The 24,249-nt window shown below is 32.5% G+C and overlaps 2 protein-coding genes across 4 annotated transcripts in view; both read right to left on the reverse strand.

The window, feature by feature from the left end:
* The window catches only part of LOC140052382 (asparagine synthetase domain-containing protein 1-like), a 260,219-nt gene that overhangs the window by 95,365 nt on the left and 140,605 nt on the right, over window positions 1-24,249 (reverse strand). The window lies entirely within an intron of this gene.
* Window positions 1-24,249, reverse strand: part of LOC140052381 (asparagine synthetase domain-containing protein 1-like) — a 143,559-nt gene that overhangs the window by 76,853 nt on the left and 42,457 nt on the right. For all 3 annotated transcript variants that reach the window (XR_011845622.1, XM_072097971.1, XM_072097970.1), the window contains 2 exons: window positions 18,055-18,177; window positions 17,465-17,590 (listed from right to left, as the gene is read on the reverse strand). Coding sequence is in view for 2 of the 3 variants with exons in the window: in XM_072097971.1 (XP_071954072.1) it covers window positions 17,465-17,590; window positions 18,055-18,177 (249 nt within the window). In the remaining variant the exon portion in view is untranslated. The remainder of the gene's footprint in view (window positions 1-17,464; window positions 17,591-18,054; window positions 18,178-24,249) is intronic.

The following is a 24,249-nucleotide window of genomic DNA, read 5'->3' on the forward strand; positions in this document are numbered from 1 at the left end:
TAGCTTAAACAAAAACTGGTTAAGACTAATATTGAAGGTAGCAACTATTTCATTGTTTAAGCATTACATAACTAAGTACAGCATTGAGTTTTAATTAATTAAAAGTCTACATTAACGAAACAAGTTAGTTGAAGACTTTCATGGGTTATCCTTGGCATCGCTATTTTGTAGGTTTTTGATTTTTCACTATGTTTCCTATATATTCATTGGTTTTGTACAATGCTGAAATAAATCAAAATATAAAATCTGTACTACATAAGCCTCCTGATCTTGTTGATGACGACAATTGCTAAATAAATATTATCATTTATCATTTATTATCATTTATCATCTATCATCATTTATCATCATTAAATCATTATCCATTATCATTATTATTAGGTTTTCACACAATTAAATATTGGTATTAGTCAGGGTAGAATGTAAAATATGAAAAGTTTAGAGAAAAATATATCTGGCGAGAATATAGATTAAATCGTGGAATTTTAATAACTCTATTTTTTTGGCAGCAAAATTGGTACAGATTTCAAATTAGTTGGTTTATAAAGTTTTCAAAAAAATGTTAAAAAACTCTAATGATTGCATAGAAATGCCATTTATAGTGAGTAGAACTTTACTCTGTGAAATGTTTTGGCTGCAAAATAACTGTTTTATTAACCTTTGAATGCAACATTTTTTCACGCTGCTGCTCTAGCCCGCTACGTCCCATTAGGACTACTCAATCAGAAGCTAAAGCATGCAGCAGTTATAGTTCTAAGGACAGACAGTTTTGTGAAAATGGAAACTCCACTATGATTTATTGATTCCAGCTGCTACAGTAGACCCAAAAAACGGCTGGGAAAGAGTCTATTAGGACATGTCATGCTAAAATTACAAATCCCTATATTCACTGTCAGTGTCAGATATTCATTGAATTATTATCGAAACAGTCCATTAAAGTTTGTGTTTGTAATAGGATACTTCACAATTGAAATATCTAGGGTGATGAAGTGACCCCCAGATTTGACCTTAGCAATAAAATTAACTAAAGTGAATTGAGTATTCACTTCTGTAACAAAAAAGTAATATTTATTCACATATAAAAAATGAAAAGAAACCCAAAAACCATTGTCTGACAGACAATTTAAGTATTTGTTGCTTTAAATTACATTTTTTCAGGTAAAATAACTATCTATTATGTGACAATAAAATGACACATTCAAAAACATTTGAAATAAAAAATATTTATCAATATTAAAGCGAGCAGCGTTTTTTGTAAGAAATATTTCTTGTTTAATATGCCATTTTAATGTCACATAATATTTATCGACTTTGACCAAAAATGGGATGATAAAAAAAATGTATTTACCTAAAAACCTGTAATTTAAAGCAAAAAATTGTCAAATTGGCTGCCAGTAAATGAGTTTTTGGTTGAATTTAACCATTTATTTCAATTAAAAGATTAGCTTTTTAAATCTACAAAATAATCTATTCAAAGTATGATTTTATTAATCTTTATTTTTCATGTTTTTGGGGGTTTGTTGAGAAGTTTGTTGCAGACCATTTTAAACTGCTCAACTATTTAGGAAGTAAATTAATTAATTTAAAAGATTAGCTTTTTAAATCTACAAAATAATCTATTCAAAGTATGATTTTATTAATCTTTATTTTTCATGTTTTTGGGGGTTTGTTGAGAAGTTTGTTGCAGACCATTTTAAACTGCTCAACTATTTAGGAAGTAAAAATATATGGAAATCTAAATTTAGAAAGACATTTCTGTTTCAATGTGTTATGGTGATATTTAAAATGGAGGGAGAAGGTTACATTTGTTTTAATCTAGCAAAAATGAAAACATAAATTTGTTCATCATTTTTTTACCCCATTAATTTTTCAAAATTGGACACAATAGAACCTGCTTCAAATACCTGTCTAAACTCAATGTTATTTTAAACTGTTGTATATATTTGTGCTACTTTTTCTGTATTTAAGTTTATTTCATTTTTTCACTTTAGGGGGTCGAAGAGTCACTCGATAGTGTTTTGTTTCACTTTTTGACAATCCCGTCTACCCCATAAAGTGCTCTGTACCTTGTGATTTTTTATTATTTATAAAAGACGAAATAAATGAAATGAAATACGAATTTTCACTATTTTCTAATTACTGATTTTGTCTGATATTTATTAATTTATTAGTTATCGGTGGATAACTCCTTGTAATTGTCCTGTTTCTTTTTTTTTCTTATATTATTCTTCTTTCTTTCTCCTCCATTTTTGTGTCTCGCATATCTCAAAAACTTGTACACATAACATTTCATAACTTTGTCTGCATATGGACATTTACGTGAAGTTGTGCACCTCTTATTTTTGAATGACGTCAGAGTTACGCAACATGACTTACGCACGATTTTATGATTTCAATGATTGATCATAGGATTAAAACCAAAAGTGATATTTTATTGACACTTGGTGAAAGGTTAATTCTTATCAAGGGTCAACTTTTTGTGCACTAAAAATGGCATGATTTACAATAAGTTATATGCGCACACACATTAACAATTTTAAAATGCGCAAAATTAATTTCTAATCATATCTTCACAAGCATAAATCATAATTAAACCAAATTTGGTACTCATAAATTTCTGGACATATTTCATCATATGGCAATACATTTACGTTCGTAGCGCATATAACGCATGTGTATGCGTGCTTAAAATTTTCAAAATTTATGTTCGATGAAATTAGAGTATGTTTCAGCGTTGCCATTAATGTGCAGATTTTTGCACGAGCACTGAGCTTTAAACGTTTCACTCTTTTGCCCAATTTCTGTTTTACAACCTTTCTTTAATAATATCATATTTGATTCATTTTTCAACTTGAAAATGCGTTATACGATCATGTCAAAAGTGACAGGTTCCGCACGTGTAAATGGGGAAAAAAGGCTCAATTTAAAAATTACTATAGATCGTCAAATGCTCGGGAACCCCTGTTTTGCATTTCATTTTCTTAAAAAAAAAAGTTGATGAAGCCATCATTAATTGCATATTAAAATTTAAAGAACCTAATTTCGACAATCAAATAAATTTTGACATTTTCTTAGGCCGAAATAACAAACTTAACATTAACTTAAATGTTCATATATTAAAGTTAAAAGTATATAGTTTGAGAGTGCATCATTTTTTTTTATTTTTAAAGATATCATATAGTAAAAAAAAAATCATTGCGGTATGTAATAATTGTGATAATAAGTGGTTACTGCATAGTACATACGGTACACGGAGGAATCTTTCTTCAACTTTTATTCAGTGTATATATGGCTCTGTGGTCTGTGACACTCGAGGTACCGAAATCGAGTCTCACCTTGGGAAACAAAATTAAAGACGATTTTTTTTTAAATATCCGTATTGTTTGTTAAATTTTATTTCTTAGTGTATAAATTAATTATACACCTGATTCATATAGAAATCTAGAGAAACTTTTGTCTTTATTATTATGTAACAAGTGTGGTTTATGACATATATACGGAGGGACCTTTGATTGGGTTGTTGTACAGTGATACCGGCTATTGTATTTGTGGTACCCAGATCCTATCTTTCATACATTATAAATAATTAAATATCATGACAAAATCAATATATCTTTTAAAAAATCAATTATCCTATTTAAATCAATGCATATAACCTTTAATTCATCAGTGACGAATTAAATCTAGTTCATTTTATTTTCTAAAGCACTGCATTTATTCATGTGAAAGAAAGCCTTCAGGTCATATTTCAAAATCAATTAGAAATGGACATTTCACCATTAGCTGTACAACCTTATTTACATCCAGTTATTAGTTTGATGATCCCAACATATTCCATGCTTCAAATCACCCTTTTAATTAAACATTGCAGACTTTCATATTTTCTTTTTGCATAGGTTCATATATTTAAATGACCTTTTTAGTGAAAATTTTCAATAAAACTTCAATTAAACATATCTAAAAAATATAACAGCTATAGTACCTTCCTTATTTGACTTGGTCCAGACTAATAAAACCTTAAATTAAATACATGAGAGTACATTTTGTAGAATTCTTTTTTTGTTACTATGAGAAAAGAGCACAATTTTGGCCAGGGAGCTTAAATATAAACTCAACAGCTGATTTGTAGTGAGTGTATCCATTCCATAGAATTCTATAGGATCTACTGTACTTAAAAATAGATTCAATTAAAAAAAACAAACACCTCATGAAGAGGAAATAAGTAAAATTGAATTACGACTGGACAACTTGTCATGATGGACAGTACTACTACTAAAGTGTGTAGGCTGTTTATTGTGGTGCATACATGCATAGAGAACATAAAGGTGTCAAGACTTTAAAGTATTTCCTATTCATAATATTATTTGAAATTTGTTATGCATTATTTTGCCAGTTAAATAAGGAATGCAGTAAAGTTCTTTTAATTTAAATGAGATTACTTTTATAGCACTCTTGAGCAGCCCAGTAGGTAACCAGCTACAAGTTGTTTTTCTTTAATTCTATAATACAAAACAGGTTTGTGACCCTTTAAAGGCAAATTTGTAAAAGTATTTTGATTGGGTAATTGAATTTATTAATAAAAAAATACACAATAACATATGGAGTGGCATGGAGTAACAACACGATTTTTTTATGTTTACTTTTTAGGTGAATCTTTTTATGTGATTTCTTTTAGGAGGGATCAGGAGGCAATAATTTTTGAGTGAAAAACATTGATTTTTGTCTATTATACGGTCATGAAAAGATCAAAATATGCAGAGCCTATGTCTAGCAATTGATATTAAAAATTCTTATCATTTACATTTTGTCGTCATATAAATTTCCAGCAAACTTGATTTAAATCAATATATTCCATTATAATCAATAAATAGTATTGATATTATACAAATAATGAATGCTGTCATTTGAATCAGATTGAATAAAGGTAGGCTTAGGCACATTTGATTCACATTGAAACAGTAACATTTATTTGGTTTTTTTTTAAATATTATATTTATTTCGATTTTATAAACACACCTAGTGTAAAGTTAATTATGTTAATTAATTAAAAAATATGGCGACGTCAAAACATCCGGTAGATATACATTTTACATGAATTGATATCTACAACTCATCGGCTTCCATAATAATTAATATTTTTTTTTTAATTGCTCCATATTATGAAGTACACTTTTGTAAAGTTTCATTGAAAAATGGATTTTGTTCAGAATTTCTGATCAACCATAAAAATTCTGCACAAATCTAATGTCATAACGAAGTTTCCTGCACATCTACAATTAGAGGTCAATCTTCTGACAAAGGTTATAAAATCTTATGTTGACAAGAATTAGAGATACAAACAAAAACAAACAAAATTTGTGGAAAGAATAAGATAAAACTAGATTTGAATTCGACGTGCTCGTAATCAAAGTGAATAACTATTATGTGACAATAAAAATGGCAATAATGTTACGTTATCGTATGACGTAATTTTAAGACAAAATTATTTAAAAGTTGGTAAAATTACTAGAAAAGGCTGGAAAAACAAAATTAGAGCGAAAAAAAAAGAAGTTTTTAGCGCTACGTGCGGAACGCATGCGTAAACATTTGCGAAATTTTAAAATTTAATTTTTTTTAGCACATTATACAAATTACACACAATAAGTTTCAATTTAAATTGTTATATTGTTTTCGATCTATGTTAAATACGCGAAATTCATAAAGTCGCGTGTAACTTATGCTGCGCAGCTCTAAAGTCATATAACAAAGTTTCCTGCAAATCTACAGCTACAGTTCAATCTTATGACAAAGTTATACAATCTTATGTTGGCTAGAATTAGAGATATACGTGCATCTCTAGGAAGTGGTGTAACTGTCGGACAATTTAATTCATAGTTGGTTTAATTTATCATAGAATTATTACAGATTTAAAAGTCAATTTAACAACTTTACCGGTGATTTAAATTTGCGGAGGGTTTATAAACAGAAGTACATAACAATGTAACTATGTTAGATAGAAATGTACCAAAGAAAGTTAATAAGCTTTGTTTACCAACATTCTAGCTGTACGGTGGTTGAAAAACTAGTCGAGCAGGATTCGTTGAGCGTATTGTGTGCTGAAGCAGCAATCTTTCCCGCGAAACGAGGCGGAGCGGAAGTAAACAAAGCAGAACCGATACTGCTGTGTATGGCCTGGTTTACAATTAGCCTAGTTTGGTCGATAATAAAAAGTAGAGTATAAGGTGTTTTACAAACATCGCTATTTGGGTACATCATTGTGAAATAAATAGTTTCCCTTACTAAAAACAGAGGGGGCGTTTATTAGGGGCTTATTAGAAACAATACGGTAGGCCTATTGTCATTAGTGGTTAAATTTTAGTTATTATTCATTTTATATATCCAATTGGCTCTTAATTATTGATTTAATATAAATGTCCAGTCCTTTCAATTCATGTTACATTTTCGTTCCAAACATTTGATTCAAGCCTAACACATTAAATTCATGGCGAATCTTCCACGTTTATAAACGTAGGTTCACTTTCTATCATGTCCATGCTGCTAAATATCGAACCCACTTCCTGGTATGTCTTCATCATGAATAGACTAAAATACCGCGTTGCTACAGGGTGAGTATTCAGCGCATATCAAAAAAGAATTTCATCGCAAACTTCAAATGTGGTTTTTAAACTAATTGAATGATTTTTAAGTTTATGAAATGTAATAACTTTTTAAGTAATGATTTTTTAATTATGATTTAAACAATCCTAATAATATATATAAAAAAAATACAAAATGAAAATTTCCGACAAAAGTAGGGTTTTGCCAGATCGGGTCACATCAGTTACTAAATACCTACGAAAAACAAAACGATCGCCATGTTAATATACAGTAAATAGCTCAACAAACAATCCCAATAGTTTGCTAGAAAAAAAAATGTCATTTATATTTAAAAATCTAGATCGCGAAAATCGATCATTTGACTGTGTCTAACCCTCCCTAAAAAACTTTTCGGATTTGAAATACTATCGAGAGGTTCAAAATAATACTTAAAAACACAGAAATCCGCGGATCCAAGGAGGAATCTCATCCGTGGTACCGATTTATAATGCTTCTTTAAAACAAATTCAAAAGAGTTAAGAGATTGACCATAATTAGGCAACTTATTCCACTCATCATTATCGGTATCTATCAATGATAATCTACTATGTATACCTGATTTTGGTTTATAGATAGACTTTCTTGTCGTAGAAAATCTAGTTCTATAATTATGAATTTGGTTTGTAAACATAAAATCTGTTTTTAAATACTCAGGATATAAACCATTTATTATTTTGTAAATCTGAATAGATTTCCATTCTGAAACTCTAGTCAACACTGGCAGCCAATATGAGTTCGAGGATCCAGTCCTAAAATACATCTGATCCTTATTTTGGGACGTTTGGAGTTTGTTTTTAAGATTTCTAATAAGGGGGGGAAACCATACACAGCAACCATAGTCATAATAACATTGAATAAATGAGGAGGCAAGCAATTTTAAAGATTTTGGCGTTAGATATTTTCTATTTCTAAAGAGAAATTTAAGTTTTCCATGGACACTACATTTATTTTTGTCTTCATTTAATTGAGTTTCAATAGTTTTAACATTTTTACCAGAAACCATTAACGCAGCGTTTTATTGTTCTTTCTGCACAAAGCAGACCATGTGTTTACTGACTGACTCCATTAGCAAATAACGTACTGATGGATGGCCGGCCGGGCTACATTATTTTTTCTCCTATGAAGATAAGGCAGAAATCATTAGATTAATTATGGACATCATAGGGGTCACTATACATTTGCATCCAATACCTTGTGTCAACTGGATTTGCCATGCCAAACAGTTGGTTAATAGGCATAGGCCTCAGACTAATGGTCTGGCACTTTGGGTTCAATGCTCATCAACATCATCCGTATTTTTTTTTAATAGTTAAGAGAGATTATTTAGAGGGTTAGGTTAAGTAATATTTAGTAGGTTAGCTATCTTGTATTAAATTCTTTATCATAGAAATAATTAGGTTCATGAATTATTTATTTCTGCCTTAACCTAATGGGAAACAAATAATGCCGGGAGGCTTCCACATTGCTTTTTATTCTTGAGTTGCTGAATTAAAATAAAGTTAGTTTTTGCATCCATGGTATCATCGGAAAGGGTAATACTGATCATTTTATCCCATTACATCCATATCAAAAAATGCATAGTTATTTAACAATAAAACAAGTCACATGACCAATAAAGGTCAAAAGGTCAACATTTAATTTTCTCAAATACTTTACTGTTTGGTATCATAGGATAGCTTTTTTTTTATTCTGAATAGTTTTACTAATATCTATTCGATTTTCCTTTGTTTTTTTGTCATAATGTTCCAATTATGTACATAAATTGTTTTTAAATGTACAATGAAAAAGGTCGCTTTTTCGTATTAAATAAATAAATACGGTTGTTCTTATTGGTTTAACAATTCATTCAAATGTTGGTAACATTTATCTGGTTATAATAATTTTCAGTGTGTGAAAATATTTTAGTATAAGTTTAATTTCTAAAACTATTTTTCTATCCTATGTACGAGCTGTGCGCACAATCATGTGTGCAAAACGCAAAAATAAAATGGTGAAAAACATTGTCGCGTTGTAAAATTCAAAAATTATCAGCTTGTACGTATTTTTTTCACAAACTTTTCTGTGAAGACGATTTTTAGAAGATGGGAAAACCATTTTCATGCATAAAAGATTTTAAAATTTGTCTGAAAATCATAATAATACTAAACCACCTGAAGATAAACAATAAAATACAATTAGCTAAGAATTAAGTGACCCATTCCCTACAATTTTTGACGTTTTGTAAAAATAATGCATATATTACTTTAAAAACATTAAACTACAGTAGGTCATTCCTCGTCTTAAATTTCCGTTTTATGGTAAATTATGATAAAAAGAGAGAAACAATGTACTACAAAGTAGCTCGTGGTGAATGTCTTCTCGTGGACGGTCTTTAGGCCTAGCCTAGCTAGGCTTAGTTTTGTAGGCCTAACTGGTAAACAACGGTAATGTACGAACATCGTACGCTAGATATATATATATATATTTTTAATTTTTTTATATGTTACGATATAGTATCCTTGTATTTTCGTATTCATGACTTTTTTATATTTATATTTAATTGTTTGAGAGCTTGTCAACGAAACAAATTTCCTTTTTGATTAATAAATTTATTAGACTGTTTAAAGATGAAAAAAGTTATCTCAATAGGACCATATAGTTTTTATTTTTACATTAAATGTAGTTTGTGACCTTAAATTAGATCTAAAAAATGTAGGGAATGGGACTTTAAGAATGCCGAAAAATACTATGCATAGCCATAACACTTGATTTTGGCCCTCTGTTGGCAGAACCTCCCGTAAAGGGTCACCTCCCCTAAGCGGCCACTTTTCCCGGTCCAGAGGGTGGAGGTTCAACTGTATAATAATAGTAGATAACCACTTTTGATTCCCATATAAAATAAATAACTCAAAGGGGGATTCTGGGTTTAAAATTGCTTTTAAATATCGTTTATTTATTAAATAAAAAATATGATAACAATATACGGTAGACATGTCAGAATGAAGAAGTAATAACAAGAAATTAAAAAAATTAAATTTCATATACATTTTAGGGTAAATTCATGGAAAGTCTGTTTTTCAGCAGCTTAGGGAAGCTCATTAATATTCATGAGATATTCACAAAATCATGTCATCAGTGGATTCCAAACTCACGACGTCCTGTACGTTGTGTTTGTCAACTAATTTACATCTCTCTCCCCTGTCAAACGATGACCACCCGATCATAGTGAAATACATTTTTTTGTAGACTTTCTAAGCCTAGGCCTAAAGTGTAATAATAACAGTAGTAGCATATTTATTTGAAATTTAATGAAATACAAAATTTAGTACAGATCATGGAGTCATAAATTATACTATTTTTATACCTCATAGTATATGCCAGAATGGCTACGTTAAAACATTGGGGCCCATGGGCCTATTAGCCTACTAGAGGATTGGCCCACAAATAACAAAACTCAGTGGATTCCAAACCCATCCTATCAACCAAACTCCTAACCAATCTACCGTATATTTCGGTGTATAAGTCGCACTTTTGACACGCAAATTTGACCTCTAAATTAAGGGTGCGTCTTATACACCGAACATAAATGCCTCACCACACAGATTGTACATGGCCTAGGCTAGGCCTAGGCTATCGTCACCTCGTTTGCTAGGCCTAGCAACAGTAACTAACTAACGTAACGGCAACCTGCTTCTGCCTAGTTTTCAAGGCATTTTAGCATGATGTTATACTAAATATGATGAAAAGATTTGTTCATTATGGCGATAAAATTTCATTTGTAAACGTTTACGTACGATTGGAATAGTATTTATTTATACAGTATTTATACGCACGATCGCCGTACCCCCAGCGCAAGCCCTCTTGGCGGCCACATGGTGTACGGTATTCGACTAGTATATTCTCCAGGTGATTATAGCATGGACCTAGCGTACACACTTCAATTCTCGGATACATACATAGATACTAATCGAATACGATTGTCCATGAAAACGTGCGCCCTCTCGAAATGATCGAGTGAGGCTAGCCCACACGTACATGTTAGGCGTCATGTCAAAATGTTTAAAAACGATGACTATGCGTGAAACGCGTATTCTTTTGTTCTTTAAACTTGACCGTACTTCCAATTGTGAAACAACGTGAAAAACGCTAATATGCACAGCTCAATATTAGTCCCGCCCCCACTGCATGCTTGACTAAATATTTGCATAAACGCGTTAAACATAACAATAATAAATCGTTTTTTTCGTTACACGCATATATTTTGTTTAAAAAAAACAAAAAACTAAATCGTAAAAGTAAGTTGGTACGTTGTCAATCGATCGCCGCTAGGCCGTACATACGCTGAACCTAGGTACGTAGTAGCCTAGGTCCAACCTATCCTTGATTTAAGGTGCGTTGCGATCTCATAATACATAATAATTATTAACCTAAAAAACAATGAAATCGCAGATAGCCGAATGTGTAATAACTGTAAAATGCAACTGTAATACAAATAAAATACCTATTTAAAGTTTGCTCTGTAAACAACAAAAGCCGATCACTCTTGGCAGCCCATCATTCTCACCGCAGTGCCATTATAGTGCGATGTTGATAGGTGGAGTATTGAGTCGTTTTATGATTGATACTCCACTGCCCACGTTTTTATACTAAAACTACTGTCAACACTTAACCAAGAAAATGAATTTCTACTGCTACCACTGTTCAATTTCTACTGTTATAACATTTTATTGTAATGCTTATTGTATACAGTCTTTAATAATCCTAATTAATAAATTATCTACGCGTCGATCGTAGGGTGGTGCGTAGGGTTAGTAAACACCATTGTTATCGCCTTTAGAAGCATGGACATTGCAAACAAACAATGTTTTGTTCGCTATTTAAAATCCTATCTAAAGCTAGAAGACGTCAATTTTTGTAGCCGCCCTATGCTGTTAGGTTAACCTAATTTGGCCGGTCATCCGCCGACGAGACGACATCGGGCCCGTTGGGAAAGGGGCCTTTAGCTCACGCAGAGAGGTTGGGTTAGCGAATTATAACAAAAAAATAGACATCTAGGCTAGGATACCAACAAAATATATGCAAAATAAATATATATTCCATGTTAAGATTTAAGATAAGCTTTTTAAATAATCATTACATGCGTAAAGAAAATGCCCGACTGGAATTTGGATGGAGGGAAGAAAACATGTGACTCTGAGAGGTTGCGGTAAACAGCAAAGAGTATCGTGTTTCATGGCATGTGACCAAAAAAAAACTAGGTCTGTACTTTTAATTACGGTCTTCTGTCGGCAGTCTTTTTGAGCGACCGATTGAACGTTCTGATACTAGATACTGGACTATATTATTTTTATTTTTCATGCCGCCATTTTTAACATCTTTTTTGCCGACGTACTTTTGTTTAAGGGCTGCGTAAAGCCTAACATTTTTCTTATGCAATGGAAAACTGCGCGTGCGAATACGTGAAATGTTTGATTCACACGACTAAATTCGCCTAGTGGAAAACAGACTTTAAGAATTTCGTTTTCAATGCGAACGTCTACGAAAACTGCATTAAACGTGGCGCTTAATGTGTATAGGCTACTTCAGTTTTGTTAAGAAAAATATTTATTTTATTTTTGGATTTAGGGTGGGGAGGACTATAACTTCTTTATATTTATCGTGACGATTTTTCAATCATAAAATAAAACGGGACACAATGACTTATAACTAGAGGCCTAATGTATTTTAAAAATATTCCATACCGAACGATTTATTCAAATAAAGAACATTTTTTATTAATTATTTTTTCCCAAACAAACTAAAGACAAGATGACAAACCACCAATTGAAATTAAACAAAACTTTTATTAAACATTTTTAGTATCTATAATAATATATAATTGTTTTTGTTTTCTTTCGATTATTATTATTATTATATAGTATGTTAAACTAAATGATCAGAGCATGATCCTATAGAAATAAATGTTGTTATTTTGCAAAGCATTGTTTTGTTGAAGCGTTTGTTTTTTATTGATCCATGAATAATATGTGGTGGTTAAAATAGAAATTCGTAAAATAGCACAGCTTTTACATTCAGGAAATAAAACTAAAACGCATAGCATCATAATATACAAAAAAAATGAACCGATATTTTTTTCACTTTTAAACAATGATTGTACCATCATTGTACTGTTGTACATATTCCTATACCAAAATGAGTAAAGAAAATTATTAACAGAAACTTGACGACGAACTTACTCTATAATAATACCAATAAATAATCAAAGGTAATAATAATCAGCGTGATTTGATCAGGGAGATTTTACATCTCCCTGATTTGAAATATAGAAGGCATGATACAAAAACAGAGCAACATTTTTTAACTGTATTATAAACCGTATTTACGTTACTGTATATTTTTGGCAGCGGAAACGGCGCTCCAAAAGATATACCGTATTTTCCCAACCACATTTGTGGATAAAATACAGTATTCATAAATTTATATTGTATTTTGAGTACCCTTTTCTGCGCCAATAAAAAAAGACCGTTATTTTAATTTGCTGAGTTAAAATGTTGAACATTTAATTTTCACAATGTAATAATACTTAATAGTGCACAGGAAGAGACTGTTATGTAGTTAATTTATGCAAGCATCCACATATTTTTCATTTGGCTAGTAGTCTTTTGTGTCTATTGTCCTTCTATTCTGCATTATGCTGATTAATTCATTTCTTTGGTTAAGTGAAATGTCAACTTACTATTTTTTTGTAGACATAGGTTGCATCGTTTAATAATATTATAATTGTTATTTTTTGTAAACAAAATATTGTCCCCTTAGGCCTATAGAATCACAAAAAAATGTTTTTTTTGCGATGACGTCATTATACGTTTCACATTCATTTACGCGAATCTCGCGATGTCAGTAGTGTGCTAGACCATTATCTTTCCGGAAGATAACGTCATCACGTCAAAAAATTTGAATGATGTGGGTCACCTATTTTTATCTTTGCAGTATTTTATCAATCAATCTATTTTAATCTGTTATAGCTCCTCCGAATAAAAAGTGATACCCATGAATGTGTATACTGTACAATGACCCAAAATATACAGAATTCACCATATAACAACAAAATATTATATTATTTTATTCTATAATAATTCTAATAATAATTTTCTGTGCGCAATATTCTAAAGTAAGTAACGTAATGACGTGCAAGTGGATTTTGCTGTGCAGATAACTAAACTCGTCAAAGTAGGCCTAACGAGTTCAAGTCTAGTTTAATTCGTTTATTTATTTTAAATTGTAATATTATTTTAACTAGTTGGATGGCGATCAGTTGATAAGTAATTATTTTTTTTAGGGCCAACGTGGCCAATAAGCTTAAGAATGTCTTTTTAAGGGGTCAAAAAGCTTGCTGAATGCTGCTGGCCTACACCTACCATGTTGTTCGTTTGGAATTCGTTCGTTTAGGCGACCCACCTAGGCGTATTAAATTAGTCAACAAAGCAAAGACAGTAGCCTACTATTGTTTTATTCGAATATGCTTTGTTTTATTTATCTTTTAAGAACAATGGTATTTGCGTGTGGCTTTTGCTTCGGAACTGAATATAGTACGTCCATGAGTTGGGAGGTCTAAGTTACAAAAGTTATTCAAAATTACGGATTACATCTCGGGTCCTCCGTGCGTGGAGTATGTTTTAGTTACCATATGAAGGAATATATATATTTATTGTAAATATTGTATTTATTTTGACCACTTTGACCCTGGGAAAATAAACGGGGAACATTGGTGGATTTTAGTTTTTTCAATTGTTTTATTATGAATAGCCTATATAGCATAGACCTACCAGTAACATTTCAAGTTTATTTGTTGTTTATAGGCCTATTACTATTCTAGCTTTGTTCTCTAAAATTTAATAACTACGAAACACCCTACTTATCAAACTATCATAATGGTCATAACTGAAAAACAACTTCAGTATAGTATAGTATAATTAAACAAATCTTGTATAAATCTGATTTTCATAAACAGCAGAGCACATGTACACAATATGCATAGGGTGGAAGAACATTTAAAGAAAGAGCCTGTTATTGCTAGGTATGCGCGTAAAACAAAACAGTCCTTTGTATCCACGGCAGAGCACGTGTACACAATATGCATAGGGTGGAAGAACGTTTAAGGAAACGGTCCTATGCCGATCCTTTGGATCGTCGGAGCACATGGCCAAAACAATGTCGTTTCTTAATATGCGCACAACCATGTGACATTGACTGAATTGATAATATAAATTAATGAAGTATTTTATGATGATAATCATAAAATAAGGACACACTTAACATATAAACCATGCATACATTTCAAAGAACTAAAATACTGAATCTTCCTAAACATTCAAATCAAGCTATTTAGTATTATATTCGGCTATACAAAAAAAAATGTATACGGTACAGTATAGGCTAAATGAAGCCTACGGGGTTTCCCCATTTATTTTATGTATGTATACGTACACGACAATATATGTATAGACCGGGGAATAGGTCTACATTATCAGCCGATTTCTTTGTTGTCATAGGACCTGACCCTAAAAACGCATTTTCATCGTTGTGTTCGACGCAAAATCGATTTCAAAATAGTATTACATTGAACCGCGATGTTCGCGTTAATCGCGTCTTTTTACCGACGTAATAGTAGGCGGTCCTAAGCTTTGAATATTTAATGAGTACAATTAATGAGCTTGATTAAGACGTTTAACGCGTTAAACGGTCAAAGAAATCTGAACCGTGTTTCACGCATAATTATCGTTTTGAAACATTTTGACATGACGCCTTACACACACGGTCATGCACTCGATGTTGCGGCTGTTGAGGCTGGGCGCGGCCGAGCCTAGGTAAGAAAAAACCTAAATAAAGGACGCTGTTGCAGATATAACAAAATATATTACCGTATATTTCGGTGTATAAGTCGTACTTTTGACACGCAAATTTGACCTCTAAATTAAGGGTGCGTCTTATACACCGAACATAAATGCCTCACCACACAGATTGTACATAGGCCTAGGTCTTAGGCTATCGTCACCTCGTTTGCTAGGTTAGGCCTACCTACAGTAACTAACGTAACGGCAACCTGCTTCTGCCTAGTTTTCAAGGCATTTTAGCATGATGTTATACTAAATATGATGAAAAGATTTGTTCATTATGGCGCTCCGATAAAATTTCATTTGTAAACGTTTACGTACGATTGGAATAGTATTTATTTATACAGTAGTTATACGCACGATCGCCTTACCCCCAGCGCAAGCCCTTTCTTGGCGGCCACATGGTGTATTTATAGTTATACGCACGACCGCCGTACCCCTAGCCTAGCGCAAGCCCTTCTTGGCGGCCACATGGTGTACGGTATTCGATTAGTATATTCTCCAGTTTGATTATAGCATGGACCTAGCGTATACACTTCTCGGATACATAGATACTAATCGAATACGATTGTCCGTGAAAACGTGCGCCCTCTCGAAATGATCGAGCGAGGCTAGCCCACACACGTACGTGTTACACACACGGTCATGCACTCGATGTTGCGGCGAAACTCATGAATAACAAGTTAGAAAGAACTTGTTGAGGCTGGGCGCGGCCGAGCCTAGGTATGAAAAAACCTAAATAAAGGACGCTGTTGTAGATATAACAAAATATATTATTACAATAATATTGATTACAATTTAAAAAAACATTGTTTTGATGAAAAATAAGGTGCGTCTTATACATCGACGATATAAAAAATACCGATATTTTACTCTCAGTTAGGGGGTGCGTCTTATACACAGGTGCGACTTATACACCGAAATATACGGTATTACAATAATATTGATTACAATTTAAAAAAACATTGTTTTGATGAAATATAAGGTGCGTCTTATACACCGACGATATAAAAAATACCGATATTTTACTCTCAGTTAGGGGGTGCGTCTTATACACAGGTGCGACTTATACACCGAAATATACGGTAAACCTAAAAGAAAAACGTTCTACAAAATCGGCTGTATATATTGAGGCAAAACAAGCTCCAATCGCCGTCCGCACGTTTGGTGTCCCAATCGTCTAAGTAGGCCTAAAATAGTTTACTCTCCAAAAAAGCGGATACTGAATCAAGCAAGTAGACCTAGTAGTAGGTAGGAGACCTAGCCGGTCCGGCCCAGTTAACAATTGAGCTAGCTAGTGTAGTAGACCCTATGCAAATTGATACTAACAGGCCTTTTACTATAGACTACACTTGTTAAAATTAGCAATACTTATGTTTACAAATATTCCAACTCTCTCATTCAAGCTATATCATCTATACCATTCCGGTAGGTCGAGTCGACCTTCCATCAAATACTGTAAATCGTTCATTTATACTGTATCTGCTTATCACGTGACGATGCCAGGCATGGGCAGAGAGCACATGTATTGTTGTCTCGCTCCTCAGCAGGAATGTACAGTGTGTGTTATTGTAAAATTCATTTTATCAGGAAATTAAAACTGCTTTCACAACGAAATCAAAAATATTCATTTACTACTACATGTAATACACTTAACAGTGATATTTATTTGGCCGTTTGTTCACCCACTAATGGGTTTTAAAATAACAACTCATTTTTCCCTTACTCAAATTATAATATAGATTGACACATCATTAAAATCAAATTATTTTTTTCAAATTACAATATTGCACACAATCTTGATTTCGCCCACTCACATGTGTCTTGAGAATAATCTGAAGTCAGGGGTCAAAAGAAACTTACACCTGCCTAGAATTTAATATCAATGAACAATTTTGACCCAAAAAAAGACATCACAGTTGAGAATAGACATAAATGATCAGTTTAATACTTACAGTGTCAGAGTCATTAAGAGGTCTTTTAGAAACTGATGATAGCAGAAAGTGATTGTTCTTATTACCCCATAGTAAGCTTCTCCTACCAACTGCATCACGTCCAAACCATAAACGTTTTCTGCTAGCCTGTTTTTAAAGTAAAAAATATAATAATATAATTCCCTCACTATAACATGGTGTTTACTGTAATGTTTGCCCTAAATTTCATAATTGGAATTTTGACCATCTGAGCGCATTGCATTGGCAATTGATGGGTTTTTTTTAAAGCACAAACTTGGCAGAATACTATATTAAATTATATTTTGAATATGTTATCTGTTGTTTTGGAATTACTTAATAGAAACAGCCAAACACATTATTAATAGGCTTTCAATACTAGTTACTATTTTTTACTTTTAAGAATACAAACATCTACATGGTGATCAAGTTCCAATCATACGACACTGCTCCACTTCCTATTGGACCAACAATTTACATACCATATTTTAGGATCAAAAGTAAAATCCCAATACATTAATTGTAATTGTACTGTAGGAGTGGTGCAAAGTAGTAAATCTTAACATGCATTTAATATCTTTCCAAGAACATACCTGCCAGTAAATTAGTGAGCAGGGGCCTTGAATCTGGGATAACTGACTGGTGATTTCCAAATCAGAAGAGCATTGTTCTAGTAACTTTAAAAGCACATTTCCATCATTCTCATCATTTTTTACCTACAAATACAATACAATAGTTCATTGTGAATTCCTTTTCCTGTCCTGTTTTTTGTTACATCTAATCAGTTGAGACGCAGAGTGCTCAAATGACCGTTAAATCGCTAATTTCCCCCTGCGCATGCGCCATTTTTATACCAGGAAGTAGAAATTGTTTACACTTAGCGACGAACCGCGATGAATTTTTGCATGGAAGAGCCTTCAGAAATCCAGTAAAATTTCACCAATCAGGAACCTAATTCACTTGCCAAATATAGAAAGAATCTTCCCGCCGACATTTTTTCATATAAAGGACGGACATTTAAATCGGAGTCCATTTTTCGAAATCGTAGCTGTCGAGGGCTCACGTGAGGTAAGTTTTGATTCTGGTTTGTTTTGGTTTGAAACAAACCAGCCGATTTTGTCTTCACAAGCCAAAATTAGTAACATTCTAGTATGTGTTCAATACATATTCTGAGAAAGATTTGGCTCTGTTCATTTTATTAGAGAACTATTAAAATTTAGTGCAAGTTGAGTAGTCACTTTTTTCGGGCCGCCTACATCTTTGTATGTATTCCTTAGCTATATCGTAGATAGCGCCTGTGCTTTATCAGATCAATCTTTACCAATCACGGGGCTTTGGTTTGACATATTAGGTTTTGATCGACTATTTATTGATTATCATGCAATTATAATGTTATTTGAAGTTATATTTTGTGGAAATTTGTAATTATAAACGGAATAAAATACATTGAGATTTCGGTCTGTATATAGAAATAGGGCCGGCCTACTGTAACTAGGGCTAGCTAGGCCGATCTGTTTTGAAGTTTCCTATATAGTTATTTCGTACGGATTGAACTATTAGTAATTACCCTATGCTATTGGAACTAAATTTGTAATTTTTTATTATACGCACCTAGGCCTAGTGGTTTACGATGAAATCGGTCGCGTCTGAAATCGGTCGCGTTTGAAATCGGTCGCAAAAACTTCCGGTAGTTTGTATGGCGCGCCGCTAGAGCTATACGTTTGAAATCGGTCGCGTTTGAATTCGGTCGTGCTATTTTGTATGGAGCGAGATGCATGCTAGCGGGATTTACATTTTCTTCGTTTATAGTCTAGATTTAATTGATATTTTTTAGGAACCAGATTATTTATGTGGATATTTTTTATTTTGATTAATAAATATTTATTATCAATCATTTTTTTTTATTTTACAGGTCTTGGAGAAGGACTGTGTCTTTTCAAAATGGCCATTTCTAAACACGTTTAAATATTTTATTAGGCATAATACAGTATAATAATTTACCTCTATTTTATTATGTACTGTAATTAATATATTATACTGTATATAGAGAATATACGTCTGTGTCTTTTATTAATATTATGCAAACAATTACGTAAAAGAGAACAATTTATTTAAAAACAAAATGTTACAATGTATAGCCCGTAAAGCCAGCGTATCCATTTTTATACTTATGCATAATGTGGCAGATATCATATCTATATATTGGACCACCTTATTTTAATTTCTATTTTATTTATGTCCGTACGTTATGTAGGATTAAGTGTAGGCCTATAACGATTATTGTTGAGGAAAATCACGTGTATATTTTATTTCTAATGTTTAGGCCTAAAATAGTTTCTAGTAAAAATGATTATTTTATATGCGGATTGTTAAAAGACGAGTTACTGAAATAAACCCCGAAATAGGCCATATCGTGTATGCGCCTTCTATGATCGTGCAGACGTTAACTGCACGTTATTTTGCTGACGGGGATTACCTAAAAAACACGCACGATCGATGACGTATAGGCCTATTACTAATAACCATACGTTTGAAACATCTATAGGCCTGCACGTGTTTTTGTGAAACATAGTTCCATAGGCCTACTGTATAGGTCCGGTAGATTGATTTATAACGGCATATTATTTTATTAGTATTATCCTGAAACCATGCTCATGTAAGAGTGGCGGATATCGAACGTAACAATCATCGTCATACATCATCTTCCTTTATCATAAACCTCATTGAGCTGGTATCCACTTGCAGGTATAGAACTAGTTTCGTAATTAACTGCGATTAAAAACTACGCAATAGGCGCGTCTACTTGTTTAATATTAAATTATTTCAACATTTAAAAAAATCTAATCTTTTCAAAAACTTAAATAATATTCAATAACACTTTTAAAAAACGATTTTCTAAACAAACACATTACAATTATTCATTGACACCTGTAAGATAAAATGAAAACACAAATTATTTATAAATAACGAGATAAATATTTATATTTACTGTACTAAAAAAATAATAACGATCGAGGTAAAAAAATTGTTAATACTATTAGAAATTCTATATTCAAAATGTATCTAGTGAGTCCCATGCAAAATAGCGCGACCGATTTCAAACGCGACCGATTTCAGACTTGACCGATTTCATCTGACACCGGCCTAGTCAGCTGTAGAGCATACTATCTAGGCCTAGATGTCTGCTTACTGTTGTGAACCAACTTTCATGTGCATTTACTACGCCAATTTATATCAAGTTTAATATGTGTGCTATGTAAATAAGTTATAGACCTATATGATATATTTGATTTTATTTAATAATATAATAATTAGATTTGTTTGCCTTAGAATAGTATAAAAATAGTATTTTTATATGCATTATAATTTTGAAAGTATTTATGCCAATACTTTGCCATAAAAAAATAAAAACATCTCGTTACATTCTGCATTGTCTAGGATTAATTTCAATAATAATAATAATATAGGTGCTATTTAAAAACAAAAATTTAAGAAATTTCAGCAGGTGACTGGTTTCTGTTTTGTTTTTATATTCAATTTCCATTTTATTGGAAATTACTTAATCCAAACTAATTTAAATAAGTTTATAAACCAGTATTTGTTCCAGTTATATTGCCGTATAGTGCATAATAATTACAGTATATTTATATTATTTATTTTATCAGCATTTAACTTCTATCTAGTCTTTTTAAATGTTATCGTATTTATGTTTAAATTCATGCTGCATAATTGTATTAGGTTTAAATGTTTCTCAGTTCTTCAAAAAATACCAAAAGATTCAGTTAAAATTACACTTACACTTTTAATCTTTTATAACTCTACCAGAATCATTTTGGTATAATTTAGGATAGTTTGTTAATGATAATTTTTATTTTACAACAGTTATGAGTTGAAATAAAATAAAGTATAAATTTTAAAAATTCTTCTTTGTGTTTTATTTTTATTATGTAGTTTTTGAAGAATTTGTGGTGTGATGATTGCAGTGATGGATTGTGCATTGTAAATTAATATTATTAATTAATAACAATAATAAATGGAATTTAAAATTAAATCACATAAATACAGTCGGACCTTAAAAGTTTTTATTAAAAGCAGTCTGGTTCCCCTACGACTAATGCCATGATGTTATTTTAAGCCGTCTGGTGCTGTAAGGCTATTGCCATTACGTCATTTCTCTCGTCGGAATGGCTGCTATTTTAGAATTCATTCGCTTCACTCAAACGAATCCAGCCGTTTTTTTCTTCAAGAGAGTTTAACGATTTCCTTTGGTAGAAATGTTTGGAATATATATATTTACGTCATATACCTAAAATCTGTGACTGTTCATACGATTTTCAGTGAGTTATTAAATTTTTTTTCGACTAAAGTTACTCATCACTACGCCAGTCGCCGCTAGCCTACGCTAAGGTCGCCACAAACTTTCACTTGGCTAGGTTAAATATGATCGAATTTTTGAATTCTATACAGGTAAAATCCCTTAAATATTATTTATAAATACAAAATACCCTGTAAATCGTTAATAAAATCTCATAATTTTACACGGAAATTCAGAACTTTTTTCTCTCGATCGAAGGTAGCAATGGCGGCGATTCAAATTTCGAGATTGTGATAATTTTGAGGTCACGCTGCGTCTCGACTGTAATGGTATCGATAAAGAATGATATCAGTAGTAGAACTTATTCATATGGTGTCATTGAATGTTATGCCTATGATTCTCATAATTGTATTATAAACACTGTTGGCAGTACAGTATGGGTATGAATCTTTAATAATTTCTCACTTCGACATTATTTGCAGTAGGCTTCTCTCTTTTTTTGTAATAGTTGATGTTTCTCTGTATATGGCCAATCTTTGTTATATTTGAAAATTGTATTTACTTTTTTTCAGCTGGAATCATGGAATAAAATGTGTACAAATTTATTATATACAATGAATATTACATCTACCGGTATGCTATCATAGGATTATCTAGAATTGTCACCATTTCACAGTACTGTATTTAGCACAAATTGAAAATTTTTTGGCTAAATGCAACACACATTTTTTTTTTTTTAAAGCAACTTTGTAGACCCGGGTTAGATATTTATCAATTGACTATGTATTTATGTGAGTGTTATCCACTCTGTTATTTAGTAATAGTATGCTCTCTCAGTGTGGGTCTCTCAGTCACAGGTAAACAATCCAGAACCTCTGAACAAATTCAGCATAGGGCGCTGCATATTATCTAGCTATCATCAGGCCATGACACTGGTTTACTCAAACTCTCCAAGAATCTCTCTTGCAAGAATGACTTTATCAAATTAAAATACCCATCCCATAGATTAAATGAGTTACTTCCCCCCAAGTTGCACATCAAATACTAGCTCCAGTCCCACTATTGGTTTTTCCAAAGGGACACTGTATTGATTGATGGAAAGTGCCTGTTTCCAGTCACCTTTGGGGTCAAACCTATTACCGTATATTTCGGTGTATAAGTCGCACCTGTGTATAAGACGCACCCCCTAACTGAGAGTAAAATATCGGTATTTTTTATATCGTCGATGTATAAGACGCACCTTATTTTTCATCAAAACCATGTTTTTTTAAATTGTAATCAATATTATTGTAATAATATATTTTTTTATATCTACAACGGCGTCCTTTATTTAGGTTTTTTCATACCTAGGCTCGGCCGCGCCCAGCCTCAACAAGTTCTTTCTAACTTGTTATTCATGAGTTTCGCCGCAACATCGAGTGCATGACCGTGTGTGTAACACGTACGTGTGTGGGCTAGCCTCGCTCGATCATTTCGAGAGGGCGCACGTTTTCACGGACAATCGTATTCGATTAGTATCTATGTATCCGAGAAGTGTATACGCTAGGTCCATGCTATAATCAACTGGAGAATATACTAATCGAATACCGTACACCATGTGGCCGCCAAGAAGGGCTTGCGCTAGGCTAGGGGTACGGCGGTCGTGCGTATAACTATAAATACACCATGTGGCCGCCAAGAAAGGGCTTGCGCTGGGGGTACGACGATCGTGCGTATAACTACTGTATAAATAAATACTATTCCAATCGTACGTAAACGTTTACAAATGAAATTTTATCGGAGCGCCATAATGAACAAATCTTTTCATCATATTTAGTATAACATCATGCTAAAATGCCTTGAAAACTAGGCAGAAGCAGGTTGCCGTTACGTTAGTTAGTTACTGTAGCTAGGCCTAACCTAGCAAACGAGGTGACGATAGCCTAAGGCCTAGGCCTATGTACAATCTGTGTGGTGAGGCATTTATGTTCGGTGTATAAGACGCACCCTTAATTTAGAGGTCAAATTTGCGTGTCAAAAGTGCGACTTATACACCGAAATATACGGTATTTTAACTGCTCCCAGCTTGTGTATAAAAAAAGAGAAAATAGTGAATGAAAAGTTCTACTGGATGTCCTATTATTAATGAAACGGACACCGTTTTTTAAAAATCAGTAGCTAATCAGATGGGCAGAAGTTTGCTTTATAGGGATCAATATCTGAGGGTATGTTCAGACCTACGGAGTTATGCTTTCGTATCACAGCCAAGGTCATATATTTTAATGAGCGTTGTAAGAGCAAAGTGTTCAGATTCATTACAATGAAGTTGCGTTACAAACGGATATGATGTCACTCGTTGGAGATTAACCAAACTCTAAACGCACGCATAGACCTACCTTCGTTGTTATTAAAAGTAGTAGTGGTTGGTTTAGGAGTTACAGGCCTAGACCGAACACTTGGGCTCGGCATTATCGATTGGTTGTCAGGCATACCA

This window comes from Antedon mediterranea, chromosome 6 (genome assembly GCF_964355755.1).
Source record: "Antedon mediterranea chromosome 6, ecAntMedi1.1, whole genome shotgun sequence".
Taxonomy (NCBI): Eukaryota; Metazoa; Echinodermata; class Crinoidea; order Comatulida; family Antedonidae; genus Antedon; species Antedon mediterranea.